Below are 17,393 nucleotides of genomic sequence, written 5' to 3' on the forward strand. Positions count from 1 at the left end.
GATTATGTAAATGCAACTATCCATCATTATTTTGTTTAATACACGTATGTATCTATAGAGACTCCCATCGTGGCACGGCATTCCCACATATCATCGGTAAAAATCGAGAAAAATGCAACATTGAAACGAAAATGAGAATTCTACTATCATCGCGCTGAGAATTTTAGCCTTTTCCAAAACCGAAAATTCATTGCAATAAAAAGTGTAATATTCGTTAAAAGGCAAAAGGACATAGAACATGGTCATATCCGGGTGGTATTACCTGTGCAAAGTGGGCGATAGAGTCATCGAATGCTGAGCTCATATTGCATCTCTCATTTGGTGCCTCACTCATTACAGACATAAGTCTGAGCCAGAAAAACTAAGCGTTTGCTTGATTAACATGCATACGTCATTTCTCCAAAATTATGAAATGGCAGCTCCAAACAAGAGGTTTGATTCAGGAGACAGAGAACCTGATGAAGAAGCAACTGATGAGGAAGCTGTGAGGTGGCTGGGCAGGAGTGAGGGAAACCAGGGTTTCAAATTATTTTTAGGAAGCAGAATTCTGATCGATCGCAGGCAATCAGAATGGCGGGGGGCAGGGATTGTCAGGATGGTGAAAAATCAGCATTAAGCACTCGTGATTCTGACACACGACTTACTTTTTTTCCGGATCTCAGATCACGGTCAATGATTCAAAGTTGCACCTTCGTTTGTAAATATCGTGTACAAAATTCGTAAGATACTGGGCCACCTGCAAGCCCAAAATTTTAAAACAATTATTACTAACACAAAATATAATCTACTTGCATCTCTGAATACTGTAATTCGAGTCTTACATATTTATTTCAAAATGCGCATATTCCGAGAAAGTGGCTGAAATCCTCGGCCAACTCGGATTTTTCTCGATTTTTACCGATGATATGTGCGAATGCCGCGCCATGATGGGAGTCTATAGATACATACATGTAATAAACAAAATAATGATGGATAATGGAGATGTTGCATGTGTGAGGAATTTGCGATTTGACTGTTGATTCTTACGTAAAAGTTCAAGAGAAACACGATGGTTCCACTGAATTTCTCTGAAATCAACTCCCAAGCTCATAAAAAGCTCTCAAGTTGAGCCCGAAATGGAGGGGATATCCCTCGCTATCCTGAGAGTCCACCTCTAAATCAAGACAAACCCTCTATGCAAAGGTAAGGAGCGAGTACATTCACAGGACTACCACTTTATTTGGGGACTCCACAACAGAAAACACGGCAACCCTGCTAATGTATTTGCTCCCTATCTTTGCATGGAGAGTTTGTCTTGATGTACAGGTGGATTCTCAGGATAGCGCGGGATATCCCCTCCATTTTGGTCTCAACTTGAGAGCTTTTCCTGAGCTTGGAAGTTGATTTCAGAGAAAGCCAATGGCACCATCGGATTTCTCGCGAACTTCTACATAAGAATCAATGGTCAAATCGCAAATTCCTCACACATGCAACATCTCCATTGCATTTATATAATCACTAATCATGTGATCGTAACGTATGAAAAATCAAGGGTTTTGAGCTTTGCTAAATGTGCTCTACGAAGAACAGCCTCCAAATACTGAAATAATCACGCGGTTTTCTGTAATGTTACGCAATAAAATATGGCAACACAGGTTTTCCTTTTTTTTTGGGGGGGGGGGGGAGGCTTTAATCCATTAATTTTTGGGAGGACAGTTATGACCAGCTGCGTACATTTTCCACCAAGGAATCTGTTTCTGGTTTAAGATGAGTCGCCCTTTTTATGCCTTTTTAAATAATGATGAAAAACAAGAAAATTCTAAGAAGATCGTTTTAACTCTGAGCGCAAGGTTTGCCATCAACGAAAATTGGCCAAAGTGACTATCTTACATCCTTAACGAACGTACTTGGAGGACAATAATCTCCTCCGATGATGGGATCGTTATGAAATACCGTCACGTCGAATGTAAAAAAACCCGCATTTTTGGCCAAAATCGGCCTTTAGTCTCATGTTTAGGCCAGTATTAGACCCCTAAACAGACCGGAAATGACCAAATCATGATACATTCCGCAAACTTTAGACTTCAAATGAGCAAACAATCGTAGAATCGAAGAATTTCAGGGTATGGGCCCAACAACGGCCCTTATCGAAACCCCTCCTTCGGCAAATCCCTTAATATCAGTCATTTACCGGTCTGCGCGTCTAACTGGCAACAATGTCGGCAGCCATTTTCGGTTCGGAGGCTTAATATTTTGTAGGAGTAAACATCTGATTTCCTATTTGAACTTCTTAACCCAAGAAACTTAATTTTGAACGTATTGTTTGTTATAGCTGCCCTAAATGGCAGTTTCATCCGCAAGACCGGTGGCCATTTTGGGCGCCATCTTTGATTTTAGGGCTTCTTGAGAGCCGCAGCGGAAAATGGACCTCATTTTCGGACTCTACGACCCTGAAAACCTAATAATTGATACCTCACAATGCATGTAGACCCGAATAGGCAAATTAGTACCCGTAAGAGGTATTTGTGGACGCCATCTTGGATTTTGGCCTGAAAATGACCTTTGAGCTAACTTTTGACTAAAAATTCAGACTCTACGATCAAAAATACATAAGAATCGGTACCCGACACGACGTATTTGCAAACTTTAAATTTTTTTACCCCAAAACCGCCATTTTGGCCGCCATCTTGATTTTGGGGGGGTTTGTATGAAATTTGAGATGGCCATCATCGATTTTCTTTTTCTAGACATCAAAACGAAGAGATTGATGTATCACACAATATGCCTTCACAAATCTGCACACGGGATCACGTATGCCCCCGGACTACTAGCCAAGAGGCTCGCCCCCTGGACCCCCGATCACTCGCTACGCGAGTGACATTCGGCTCGCTCCGCAAGCCATTTTTCTCAGTGATTGGAAATTTGATCACTAAGATGTATACATTTTGGAGACTCTGGAGGCAAAAATGATTCGTCACAGAACCTTGTTGCTGGAGCGCGCCATCATTTGCACATGAATAGATATGTGGAGATGGAAGCGATGATGGGGATCGATCATTTCTTCAAAAACGCATTTGATTGGGACGTCATCCTATCGGGTGGCGGAAAAAGACAATCCATGGATCTCCTTCCGCGCTTTGACTTGCTGAAGTAGCAAAAAGGTTATCTTTACCTCTTAGGAAGATTGTCGGTGGCGTAGGGGTCTAAAAATTGCTCAACGATAGTATACCTAGTTCGAGTTCCGAATCGCAATATGAGCCCACTCGTGATTTTTTCTCAGGTATACTTTCATCGCATATAAATTTCTCTGATTGCATATTACAGTAATCATATCCTCATTTCATTTCCTTTCTCTTTCCTTTTTCCCTTTCTGTAGCATCTGTGTCCATTCACAATTATTATTTTAAAATAGCTTTACCCTAGTATATTATTGATGTTTCAAACGGAATCAATTGTTTTAATGACATTTTCGGCTAAATCATGGGTTTTCCCGGGAAGGCAGCCTCTCGTCCCTTCCGGACTCAATTGTTGCCAGATAAGTTCCTTGCTTTTTTAGCATTTTCCTCCATTCAAATCCATGTAAAATATTCACATTTATCGCACAATCTGGCAACCTCTCGAGAGAATTAGAAAAAGGTGGAATCGCTGAAAGTCTGAATCCTTCGAAGTTTATATTAATGATGTAATGATATTGGAGCTACTTTAACTTTGTCTCACTAGGGATGTGTTTCACTCCCTTTTTTATACCGCCCCCTCATGACTTCTCACTCTGGTCTTATCTTATCTTCTGGCCTTCGTAGCTTCCGTAAGCATAGGATATGATCTCTCCACAGAATGCAGAGGCAGCCATCGATTAATTTTGTCCTGATTTTCTGTCACTTAATAATGCAAAGTGCTTATGAATCATTGATGTTAAGATGAATAGAGATACGCTGTGCTGATCAGAAAATGATGAGGGAGGCACTGAAATGTTTTGATCCCATCAGTATGAACACTACATCTAGGTAGCTCTGTTTTAGAGTTTCTGATTGGTCAAAGCTCCAATTTTGCCTCACAGCAACAAAAAGTTCCTTTTGTGTTCAAAAGGGAGTACCTAAGGACTAAGGTTTAATCAATATTTCTTAAAAAAGTAATAAAATTTCAACTTTTGTGAAATTTATTCGAGCCTTATGAAATTTCATTTTCCATCTCTGGTTGCGCGGATTAAAGCATGACTGAGTGCGGAAGTGGAGAACGAACAGACGTGTACTTGATAAGTCCACATATTTCTTCCAATGTTAGCATGATTTCATTTTTTTCCATGGTTTCTGGAGTGTCATACTTATTCAATATCAGTTTGGTGACGCTGTTTTCCATTAAAACTTTTGGTGGAATGTGTGAGCAAATACTTTTTTTCTTACATCTACAGGTGGCCTCTCGACCTATAGGTAACCTTAATGATTCGTTTGATTTTGTTACTGTCAATTGGCAGGAAAAATTAATAACAACAAATAAATGTCAGTTTGGTGACGTCATCAAACCTGACATGTCCAAACCAAACTAACATGTCAGGCTTGGTAAAGAAAAATAATCGTAAAGATATTGCGATGCACGTAATTAAATCCTATATCATGGAGCTCTATAGGGTAACAGAAAAGTAGTCTCTAGCTTGATATGGCCAAATCATTTATCAACTTTTCTTCAGAACTATTTTCCTTCATTAGCTGAAATCCACCCATACCGACGGTGTAAGTCCGCAGCTACGTAGGTATCTCGGTTTACGACGTGGCAGATTTCCTGTCATACTTCATTTTTTAAATGGAAAACTACACAACGACAATTCTTTAAAACTGCCGTGATTTTTCTTCTCTGTGCGAAGAAAACTATGCAAGAACTTCGAGGAATGATATCAGTTTTTTCTCCATTGAAAAAATGATATAAAGACAAAGATTTTTTTTAGAGCTTGCGCACTCTAGATGTGGGGCATTTGGCTTTATAGTCGAGTCAGACAAACAGCCACCACTTAATAAAGGGGTAGTTTAACATGAGATTTGGTTATTGATTGAGTGGGATTCAAGTTCCTGGTAGAGGTCTATTTCTGTTCTTGATAGGATAGATTTGGAATCAATGATCACTTGAGGGTTCTGGTTTCTCATGAAAATGTAGATATATATTGGTTGTTTTATATTTCAATCACCGCTAACGAGATACGTGATTGCGGACTCGCGCCGTCGATATGCATTCCAGTGCGAATATTTCCTCTGTGGTCTGTAGAACCAAAATACTATTTATACAGTGATTACTGGAGATTATAAATTGAACTGATAGAAGCAGTAGTCTACCTGTGAACCCCCACCCCCCCTCTTTTGTAGAAGAATGGATAGTTTTGTTTAAAACCATCGATTTTCCAATTTGAGCTTTTTATCTAAGAAAAAATAAGACTGCACTGAAAATTAAGTAAACTGTGAAACAAATTGAACCTGACAAAATCCCTAAATCCACGGTTTTCAACAAAACAATTCATTCTTCTACAGAGGGGATGGGTTGGGGAGCCGCCCTCCCCCCCCCCCCCCCCCCAATAGCCTGGCTTCCGTCAGGTACCTGAGTTACATTCAAAAAGGTGCTTACTTCCGCCTCGAGTGAACTGCTGGGCCGCCCTTCCCGCAAGAAATACAGTTAAACGCGGGAGGGGGGCTAAAATCACTCTAGACGTCTATATTATGCACCTACAAGCAAAATCTTGGAAGCACTATTTCTGACGAACTGCCGGACCGATAAGGATGATCTTTACATTATGTCATCTGTAGTAGATGTAGATGTGCAAAAAATTGTGAAACCCCGAACTTTTAATGTTGTAGAGCTTTTAAAGCTCATGTCACTTAAGTCCAATGTTAATAGCGTGAGAGATATGTCGTTTCCGCTGGAAACGTCAAGGTGTGGGATTCTACCTGAGTGACTCGAATAAACAATAAAACAATGGAAAAGCTCGTGAAGGGCTCCTCATATTCGAAGAGTTGAGGAACGGTGCATCGCTCAGGGTTCAAGGTCCAAGGTATAAGGTTTCACTCAATTTTTCCTGCGTTCTTCCGGCTTCGATTTACGGCATTGGTCAATTTACTTGACTGCTGAATTTCAAATAATATTTGCAGCAGATACAAAGTGAGAAGGCAAGCGCTGCGTCGCGTCGCGTCGGACCAAATATTATTAACTCTTAACGGTCGAAATCCGATTTTTTTTTTTTTTTTTTTTTTTTTTTTTTAAATTAAGTAGGTATTTAAAAATATTACATTACATCATCATTATTTACAAATCTGAGTGTTACGTCAAACATTTTGAAATCGATGCAGCTCGAACACAAAATGGTGTATTAAAATGGAAGAACATTTTTGCCTATACATAGGCGTATAGAGCCCGCGAAGCGGGCCTGAGGGCGCGAGGCGCCCTCCCGGGGGTTGGGCCGCGTAGCGGTCAGGGGGCAGGGCCCCCTAGTACTTCTAATATCATTTCAAGTGATACAGGTCAGGATAGGACACCCCTCACTTGCAGGGAATGCAAATATTAAGGGCGCAATCTTGAACCGCTGAAATCCCTTAAAAATGTGCCTAAATACTACCTACATTTTATTTTAATTTTCAAGGGCTTTACTTTGCTCATACTTTGTGTCATGACTAAGACTTATCGGTAGACTCGGACCTAGTATTTTACGGCTTAGGATGTGGGGGTAGGGTGCAGGGGAGTGGTACAGGGATTCCATAGGTATCCCTCAGAGATGAAAAATTAACCACCGGACTAGAGAGGGCCTCTTATCCGTGGATATCACTGGAAAAATGTTCCTGCCACCTGAATTGAGTACTTCTTAGTACAGTAGTGGGACGCACTTAGAATAAAACCGGAGCTTTCCACATTCATAGATTTCCTTTGTTCACATTTTTCTTAATACCAGGCTAGGATTCTATAACAGCTGATGAGTTAACACAGTACCTATGCCTAGACTGACGGTAAGATGTAGGTACATTTTCAGACACAACATACGTTATACTTTACCGTTACAAAATTTTTGAGAATTTATTAAAAAACGTGACTTATTAAAAAATGTCTACGTTGTGGTTGACAGAGGTGTTTTTTTAAAGGTGAATTTGAACATTTTCCGTACACCTAACATCCTCCTTCTGATCTGGAGGGGACTCCCCCCCCCCCCCAACGAGAGCGCCTACTTTTAGGGACGCCCCCCTAAGTTCAGCCTAGGGCGCTAAAAATGTAAATCTGGCCCTGATTGCTAATAAGTGAAGGGTTGCATATTACAAAGTGCAATCCACGTTAGGAAAAGAATTATGCATTTTACCAATAGAAATCACTATTAGTAGCGCATTTTAGAAATGTGGCAAATGTGATGGAAACTTTGGGAATGTTCCTATCTCAAAAGGGACCATCTTTTAGGGGGGTCAAAATTCCCCCCCCCCCCCCAACTTTTTTTTTCAAATAGCAACCCCTATCTTGTGATACCTCATTTGAAAGTGCATAAAAAACTAAGAATTTTGGCGCAAACCGCAGATCAATATCTTAATTTTTGACCGAGTTATGATAGGTCAAAGGTCAAATTTGACCTATCTTCAAAAAATCATAGCTCCGGTTCAAATTATCGTATAGAAAAAACTAAAACGGGAAAATTTACCAAATTGTGTTTGCTTTTAAGTAAAAATTGCAGAAATCACTTCGATTTAATTTTAAGGGGGAGTTCGGACCCCCAAATACGTCAATTCAAAGGTCATTCAATTTTCCCGCGAAATAAGCCAATTTCCCCTAGATTTGCCTCCACGTTATCTCAGTAAGGTCAAAATCAGTTCAACATTACGTTGGCAAGTCCCCATATTTCGGGAAAAGTTAAAAAAAAGTAGAAATTTTTAAATTTCGTTTCTTTTTTTAACTTTTCCCGAAATATGGGGACTTGCCAACGTAATGTTGAACTGATTTTGACCTTACTGAGATAACGTGGAGGCAAATCTAGGGGAAATTGGCTTATTTCGCGGGAAAATTGAATGACCTTTGAATTGACGTATTTGGGGGTCCGAACTCCCCCTTAAAATTAAATCGAAGTGATTTCTGCAATTTTTACTTAAAAGCAAACACAATTTGGTAAATTTTCCCGTTTTAGTTTTTTCTATACGATAATTTGAACCGGAGCTATGATTTTTTGAAGATAGGTCAAATTTGACCTTTGACCTATCATAACTCGGTCAAAAATTAAGATATTGATCTGCGGTTTGCGCCAAAATTCTTAGTTTTTTATGCACTTTCAAATGAGGTATCACAAGAAAGGGGTTGCTATTTGAAAAAAAAGTTGGGGGGGGGGGCAAAATTTTGACCCCCCCCCAAAAGATGGTCTCTTTTGAGATAAGAGCATTCCCAAAGTTTCATTTCCCTAGCTTAATTCGTTCAAAAGTTGGCAGGGGTGGGACGGACTTTTGTTACACCCTGTAGGAGGTGGTTATGTATATGTAACCAAGCTAAAAATATTTGTTTATTTATTGCCAGATGTAGTACAAGCGGGCCTCATTTTACAACAAGGAACCAGTATATATGGCTCATTCGTAAAAGCACTCATTTGCGTGGGGAAACTAATGGCACATACGTTGTTTCTAAAATGAGCCGATAAAAGTAGTTCCTTTTTGCACTAAGCAGAAAGGCATCAAGTCACATTAACTATTGGCAAACTTCATCACACTTTATTTTTTTACCAGAAAATGGTACAGTACCTACATTCTGTCGAAAATTTTTGGGGATTCCCTCGGTTACGTGAAGCATATTTTCTGAAATTTTAAAAACAAAGCTGGTAAGTTCAAATACGATCGTATTAGAGAAGCGCTCGGAGTCTTCTTGTTTTCTATGTAGGCGCGTTTGTAAGTTTCCCGTAGAAGACGAGGAACGTTGAGTGAAAGAACTCTCCTCACCAACATTTTAACCATCGATTTTGAGACTACCGTTAAAAAATTAAAGGAGGAATATCGTTATGGGCCTTTTCCGGCCCCACCTAGATTTTGCTGAACGTTTCATATTTTTAAAGTACTAGTCCTAGGTAGACTTTATGCCAAATATTTTACCGAAAGGAGTCCATGCAAAGGTGCAACAACGCCTCAAACCCAGAATCTTGTCATCGAAAAATAGTTATTTTCGTCGACTTTTTCGACTGTAATCACTCTTCGTGCAGATGATTCTTATGTAGGTATTTTTTTACGTACATTCCGTTTTTGGCCTTTTTAAAGGCCTCCGATAACTTTTCCATAACTTTTCCCTACGTTGCCAAATTTTCGAGAAAAATCGTCCTGAAGCGCCAAAAATTGGATTAATTATCACGTCGAAGGTTCCAGGAAGTGAATTTTAAGTTTTCTTTCACTACAAATAACGTATTGAAAATGGAAAATTGCAATGCGTCTCACGGAACATGTAATGGCTCAGATGAACGTGATAAAACGGACTCTCAAGGTGCTTTTACCTTATCCTTTACTCCAGTTCACCTCTTTATTCCTATAACCTCGAGATAATCCTTGGTTCTCAAGATGCCTGCTACAGGCCAAATATACCAAACAACAGAAACTGCGTGGGGAAAGTGTCCCACGATTCAGATGAAAGTCATAATTCACTTTCTAGAACCACCGACATGATAATCAATCCAATTTTTGGCGCTTCAGGACGATTTTTCTCGAAAATTTGGCAACGTAAGGAAAAGGTACAAAGCACATTTCATACGTATTTTTTTACTTTTTTCCGAAAATGTACACAGTTTTTAGATTAAACTAAGTTTCACACACGTAAACTTGAAAAAACCACTAAAAATAGGTGAAAATTGGCAACAATGGACCGTTATAGGCCTTTTAAAATTCACAGGAAGCCATTTTTATGGTCAGATGCGAAAAGTACCTACGTAGAAATATACAAAAATACAGTACACACCCATGGAGGGTGACTGAGGTCGAAAACCATTCAAAAGAGCTACCCTCAAGTAAAAAAAGGCCGCTAAAATCGGCATCCCGGTCAATTTTCACATCGTGGGAATCCAGGTACAACTATAATTTTTTGATATGTTGTATATATGGGTAAGAGCTGTTACGTACGTCAATATAAAAGTTGTACCCCACTTGCTCGAACCTTAAGCGTGGCAATCTATCGAATTTTTGCCATTTTTGGCTTTTTGGAACGATATTTATCGATTTGGCAACGTAGAAAAAAGTTCATTGTTTATTCATTTTTTTGCATTCTTTTCAAAAACGTATACGGTTCTTAGTTTGAATTGATTTCTGCGTGTGTAAAATTGAAAAAACCCCTAAAAATGGGCCAAAAATGGCAACAATGGGTCATAAGACCCCTTCAAATTTATCGGAGACCTTTAAGAAGGCGTGAAACGGAAAGTACGTAAAAAAATACATGGGAATCATCTGCTAGTGATAACGGTCGAAAAAATCGACGAAAATAACTATTTTTCGATGCCAAGATTCTGGGTTTGAGGCGTTGCTGCACCTTTGCATGGGCTCCTTTCGGTAAAATGTCTGGCATAAAGTCTACCTAGGACTAGTACTTTGAAAATATGAAACGTTCAGCAAAATCTAGGTGGGGCCGGAAAAAGCCCAAAACGGTACTCCTCCTTATACAGGGTTATCCAAAAGACACTGAAGTTTGACACTTTGACAATGCTCCTCGGTCTGAAGTAGCAACTTTTTGGTCCCCTCAAAATTTTGGGGGGCAGCCTTCCCTAAGGGGGCGGGGGCTAACTTTTTTTTCAAATGGCAACCCCTCCCCCCTTTGTGATACTTCATTCGAAAGATAATAAAAAAAGAAAGTTTTCAGCGCAAACCGCAGGTCAAAATGTTGATTTTTAACAAAATGGCGGCCGGTCAAAGTTCAAAATGGCGGAAATCTGATATCTCCGTTGTTTATTGACGGATTGGCGTTGAATTCGGAATCTGAGGGTTTTTCGAGACGAGAAAAACGATTCTGGCATTGGTTTTCCAGAAAAGTCAGTCCTTTTCAAAATGGCGGCGGTCAAAATGGCGACCTAGCGCGGGAAGTTGATATTTAGGCTGCTTATCGTTGGATTTGCATGAAACTTGGTATTCAGGGATTCCAGGGGTATTTCGGCACGAGAAGAACGAATCTTTCATTCGATATCTTAAATTCCGACTAATGTCAAAATGGCGGCGGAAAAATGGCGGGAAATCAGTTTTACGGCTGTTTACCTGATGGATTCGCATGAAATCCGATATCTTGGTGGTTTTTGGCTCGATAAAAAAGAATCTTTCATTAGATTGTTGAAATACTTACTAATCGATATCGAATTTCATGCAAATCCATCAGTAAACAGTCGCAAAACTGATATCCCGCCATTTTGAAATTTGTTGGAATTTCAGATATCGAATGAAAGAGTCGTTCTTCTCGTGTGGAAATACCCCTGGATACCAAGTTTCATGCACATCCAACGATAAGCAGCCTAAATATCCACTTCCCGCGCTAGGCCGCCATTTTGAAAAGGACTGACTTTTCTGGAAAACCAATGCCAGAATCGTTTTTCTCTTCTCGAAAAACCCTCAGATTCCGAATTTAGCGCCAATCCGTCAATAAACAATGGAGATGTCAGATTTCCGCCATTTTGAACTTTGACCGGCCGCCATTTTGTCAAAAATCAACATTCTGACTTGCGGTTTGCGCCAAAAACTTTCTTTTTTTACTATCTTTCGAATGAAGTATCATAAAGGGGGGAGGGGTCGCCATTTGAAAGAAAAAGTTAGCCCCCGCCCCCTTAGGGGAGGCCGCCCCCCAAAATTTTGAGGGGACCAAGAAGTTGCTACTTCAGACCGAGGAACATTGCCAAAGTTTCAAACTTCGATCTCAATTTGGAAAAAAGTTACGGAGGTGGTCAGTGACTTTTGGATAACCCTGTAGAATAATGTTATCGTCCTCCTCTCTTTTTTATCAGAAGAATTTCGTACGTAAAGGTATAACAGATAAATCTAATCTAAATATGTGAGGCATTTTTCAAATATCTAACAAATAAGCTGTATTAAATAGCGGAAAATAGGCATAAAATATCATATTAAAATATCCTATTATGCATTTTTGTTTTTTTAGGTATAATAATACCATATGAAATAGGTACGAACTAAAAAAAGCCGTAGCAAGAAGGGATATTGTGTACCTAAGTAGGAGGAAGAAAAATTATGAATATGCAATGTGTGAATCACTGCAGAGGAGGGTTGGGTGAAAACAATCCCTCATCCGAAAGTGCATAAGTCCCAGGGCCGCAGCCCCCCCCCCCCCCAGCCTCCCCGTGGATCATAAAATTCTTACTCAGGGAAGACATAGTAGTGTTTCTTGATAGTGAGGAAAATTATTACTAAATCATAAGTATAGGTACAGATGTAACGCATAGCATCTATCATGCCCCAGGTTTTCTGAAAAGCCCTCCCTGAATGAAACCTATTGTTTCATAACCTAGCTTTTTGTCATTAAATTTGAATGCTCTCATTTGAAACTATTTTTAAAAGCTAGATACAAATTCTCTCTGTATTTTAACTTGTGGAAACTCTTTAGAAAAGCATGCAAATAGGAGTAAAAATCGATAATTTGTGCAAGGTCGATAGGTCAGTCCGTTAGTACTGACGTTTAGAATTTCCCAACCTGCCCAAGTAGCATTTTTCAACGGAAAAATCGAGGTATATTGCAATTTTATCGGCAAGAAAATCGATAGGATCATCAAAATCTGAGCAATTATCCTCGATCTAATCGGGGTAAAATCGCGATTTTTTCGCCCGGCAATTTATCGCGATAAATGGCGATTTAATCGCGATTTAATCTCGATTTTATCAATGAAAATTGATCGCGATTTTATCGAACCAAAAATTGCTATGTGTAGCGATTTAATCGCCATATATCGTAATTTTTGGACTGACCTAGGTCTATCGACCCTGAATTTGTGAATAATTAGCGAAATCTGGTGGTGAACACAGAAACTACTTACAAGTAGCTAGGTATTTGACGCATAGGTATTAGATACCGTACCTATTTTAAATACAAGTTAGTATTTAATACTGTATAAAGTAGACACCAAATATATATTAAATATGGCATCTACTTGCTAAAGTATACCTAGCTGATACTAGTATTTTAGCTACTAGGATATCCATTACAGCTATGATAGCTCTCAATACGCGAAGGCGACGAAAAACTAAAGGAGGCTAAAAGATTTTTCCCACAGCTATTGTGCGGACCTGGGTAACCTCCTCAGGGCCCCAGTAAAGCAACCTCTGGGCAATGAAAAATGAAGGTCATGATTTCAAAAATTTTAAGAGTAAGAGCGGATCTGGAAGTCGGAAGTAGCCGCACAATTATGAAAACCAGCTCGGTATATCCGTGCGTGGATATGACTCAAATAAAATATGAAAATTTCGAGAGGCGAAAAGCTTAGGGGCATGTGAATGGCGAAAGATGTCTAAAGGGGTTACCTATATACTGTGTTGCGATATTTTACTGGACAAATAATTTCTTCAAGCAATACAGGATCTTCCCTGCATTATCACTGATGGATTTGAGGTTTTCTGACACTTCCAATCCGTCTTCACTTAACACTCCGTATTTCAAGTGCCCCCCACCCTTCTCAACAAAATTCACAAAAGCGCGAGTACCTCGGTAAGAAAAAACGCTTAATCTCCTGAACGAGGTAGGATAGCTCAAACGGTCACAATTTAAGGAAGCACAAAAATTCAAAGAAACATAGGGACACTTATGATAAAAGTTTCCCCCGCAGACTTTTATATCGAACATGAATTTATCAATTCGCAGGGAATTCGACGAAATTTTTTTCAAAACGTGTGGAAAAACTACCTAATATGCTCTATACATTGTTAGTACCCGCTCATTCCGTTACGCGTCCGCCACCATCCCCTAGAGGGTGCATGAATTAAAAAAAGCCACTATCAGATGCACGTTACTTGTAAGTAAAACATTTCAATAAATTTTCAACAAACCACAAAGAAAATCAACCGAGCGAATACCTAAAGAAATTTCGAAATCGTTCTTGACCACACAAGCAAATCGTCGAGTGAAATTTTGCAACGTTGCCGCGCAATTAAGCCCCTCTTGATGCGAGCCTCTGAGTCAACGGCAACCGCTTTACGAAGAAGGGTGAAAACTGAGGGGGGTGAAAGCTGGTAGAAAAATGAGGGACTTACGGGGAAAGCTGGTTCGTTGAGCGCGCACTCTGACTGATCCACTCTGATTTTCCGGGGAGCGCTTCCTCCCAACTATCAGCCCAGCTATTGACCCTGTTGATAATTCGATAACTACGCGGCCGGCGCCGGCTGCAGGACGATAACATTCACTCAGTGTGCCACTGGTTTGAAATTAATTTCTTTATCGCTCGCTTTTTCTCCCTCCTTTGCACAGTAGCGGACAACTCCGTTCGAAAAAAGACCTCTGACCTGTGGGGCTCCCTTACACTTACGCTTTTCCTCCGAACAGTTAACTGAACAACCCGTACATTTGTGATGCGTGCAGCGAGGAAAAAAGGGGACTGGATTAGAAACACTGCGTATCCTCTTCCTGAACCCTGTCCATTCCGTCTGAATTCTAAGCTTTTGTAGGTGCTCCTCACTGTTGCTAAATCGTTTTGTTTTAGCGAGCTTTTTGTTTTGCAGGGATTTTGTAATCGTGAAAAGATCCCTGCGGGCTAATTATTCAAATAGATGGACAGCTTTATGCAATAAGGAACTAGGGTCAAATTTTCGATTTTTTTTTTTATGATGAATTCTGTATCAGGAAGGTACCTATTTACTTACTATTGAGAATAAGAAAATCCTCAAAAAGATTTTTATCCCGCTTCAGCGACCCCACAAAAATTTGCTGTCGCAGGATCACGCGAAGTTCATTTTGCAATGGAGTTGTTGCATGTGTGAGGGATTTGCGATTTGACCGTTGATTCTACGTAAAAGTTTGCGAGAAACACGATGGTGCCACCGGTTTTCTCTGAAATCATCTCCCAAGCTCAAAAAAAGCTCCCAAAGTGAAGCCAAAATGGAGGGGATATCCCACCCTACCCTGAGTCCACCTCTTCATTAAAACAAACTCTCCATGCAAAGATAGGGAGGGAGCAAATACATTAGCAGGGTTGCAGTGTTATCAGTTTTGGAGTCCCTAAATAAAGTGGCAACCCTGCTAATGTATTTGCTCCCTATCTTTGCATGGAGAGTTTGTTTTGCTGTAGAAGTGGACTCTCAGGGTAGGGTGGGATATCCCCTCCATTTTGGCTGCACTTTGAGAGCTTTTTTGAGCTTGGGAGATGATTTCAGAGAAAACCAGTGGCACCATCGTGTTTCTCGCGAACTTTCACATAAGAATCAACAGTCAAATCGCAAATTTCTCACACATGCAACATCTCCATTCGGCCCTATACTGGTTCCCTATGCTTCATGCGGAACTCGGATATCCCATTTTGCAATTCGGAACTATATACCTAAGCAGGACGGCAATATGCTATCATTGCTATCTCGGCTCCTGTTCGATCGATCTAGCTGATTTTAGAAGCCAGGGGAAATTTTTGGACGAGAAACTCGAATTTCTGATCAAATTTTGAAAATTCAAAAATCCAAGATGGCGGATATGTGGCCTAAAATGCTACCTAAGCTCCTGTTCGATCGATCTTGCTGATTTGTGGTATCAGGGGGTATTTATGGACGGGAAACTCGAATTTCTGGTCAAATTTTGAAAATTCATAAATCCGAGATGGCGGATGTGGTCTAAAATGCTATCTCGGGCTGCTCGATCTATCGTGGTGAATCTTGGTTGTAAAGGGGGTATTTTTGGACGGAAAACTCGAATTCCTAGCCGAGTTTCGATATATTGAAATTTTTTCAAATTTTGACTAGGAGCTTGTTTAGTAATTTTTGATTTTTGCATTTTTTGACTTATTTACTACGCATATGGCACAATAATTTTCTCCGATATTTTTCGCATTTCAATCCACGAAAAACAAGTTTGAGGTTGCGTCTTCTGAGCTCCCCTTTACATGCGTGTGTCTGAGGAATGAAAGATCCCCCAGGGGATACTTACTCAAGTAAGATCATTTCCGGCCACATCCACCATCTTGGGTTATCGATTTTTTAAAATTTGATCAGAAATTCGAGTTTCCCGTCCAAAAATACTACTTACCTGGTACCAATATTCACCGTGATAGATCGATCACGAGCCAGGATAGCATTTTAGGCCACATCTGCCATCTTGGATTTTTGAATTTTCGATCAGAAATTCGAGTTTCCCGTCCAAAAATACCCCCTGGAACTATGAATCAGCAAGATCGATCGAGCACGAGCCAGGATAGCATTTTAGGTCACATCCGCCATCTTGGATTTTTGAATTTTAAAAATTTGATCAGAAATCCAAGTTTCCCGTCCAAAAATACCCCCTGGTACCAAAAATCAGCAAGATCGATCGAACAGGAGCTGAGATATGATTTTAGGTCACATCCCTAATCTTGGATTTTCGAATTTTCAAAATTTCACGATTCACGGGTTTGTTGACCTATTCAAGGGTTTATCGATCAATTCACGGATTTTTCGAACGAATCACGGGGTTGTCAATCGATTCACGGATTTGTCGATCGATTCGCAGGTTTTTGATCGATTCACGGTCGTCAATCGATTCGCAGGTTTTTGATCGATTCACAGTCGTCAATCGAATCGCAGGTTTCGATCGAATCACAGTCGTCAATCGAATCAGTGCCGATCGAATCACGTCAATCGGTTCACGTTCCAACTGTTCGATCGATTCATGTCGGTCATGTCGGATTCATGACACCGGTTTTTCAATAATTCGTCGATCGAGTCAGTGTCGATCGATTTACGCTTTCATTTTTCGATCCATTCATGTCAATCGAATCTATAAACCCTCCCGTCCAAATTGCATGTTAATATTTGCCACCATTCTCGAAATATTAGCAAGTCTGTAGGTATCCATATTTTTGGCGCACCCTGTTTTTGGTAGAATATCTTTCCGCACGGACAATGCACCTCCCCCCTCCCTTGTATGATGGGAGGAAGGGGTGTTTTCTCTGTTGGGGTTAACCCTCCGGTGTGTAATAGTGACACCAGGGTCGTCTCCCCTAGAGTCCCTTTATACCCAGAGTTAAGACAACTCACTTTTGGTTGGGCCAGGGTTGGGCTGAAAGTGGCCTAAAAAAAATCCAATTCTGATTGGTTCTCGCTCATGGAGGCCGAAACGAGTGCACCAAGATGGCGGTACCTCGAATGTGAACAAGAATAATGAAAATATTACCTAATTGTGGTTTATCAAGAGTAAATTGTTATTTCCATCGGTCCAAAATGAAAATAGATTAAGAAATTATTCACAAACCAATCACATTTTCTTTTTAATTGATCAATTTGTTGATGTTGTTG

At 40.1% G+C, this 17,393-nt stretch overlaps 1 protein-coding gene across 4 annotated transcripts in view; it reads right to left on the reverse strand.

Annotated features, from left to right (window-relative positions):
• Positions 1-14,337, reverse strand: part of LOC109038681 (uncharacterized) — a 35,662-nt gene extending 21,325 nt beyond the window's left edge. Inside the window, exon 1 of one of the 4 annotated variants that reach the window (XM_019053833.2) lies at positions 14,175-14,337. In XM_019053833.2, coding sequence (XP_018909378.1) covers positions 14,175-14,320 — 146 coding nt within the window. In that variant the 5' untranslated portion in view covers positions 14,321-14,337. Of the gene's footprint in view, positions 1-13,970 lie in introns of all 4 variants that reach the window. The other 3 variants (XM_072301026.1, XM_072301027.1, XM_072301028.1) reach the window with 3 other exon arrangements.
• Positions 14,338-17,393: the final 3,056 nt, after the last annotated feature.

Source organism: Bemisia tabaci, chromosome 5 (assembly GCF_918797505.1).
Source record: "Bemisia tabaci chromosome 5, PGI_BMITA_v3".
Lineage (NCBI taxonomy): Eukaryota > Metazoa > Arthropoda > Insecta > Hemiptera > Aleyrodidae > Bemisia > Bemisia tabaci.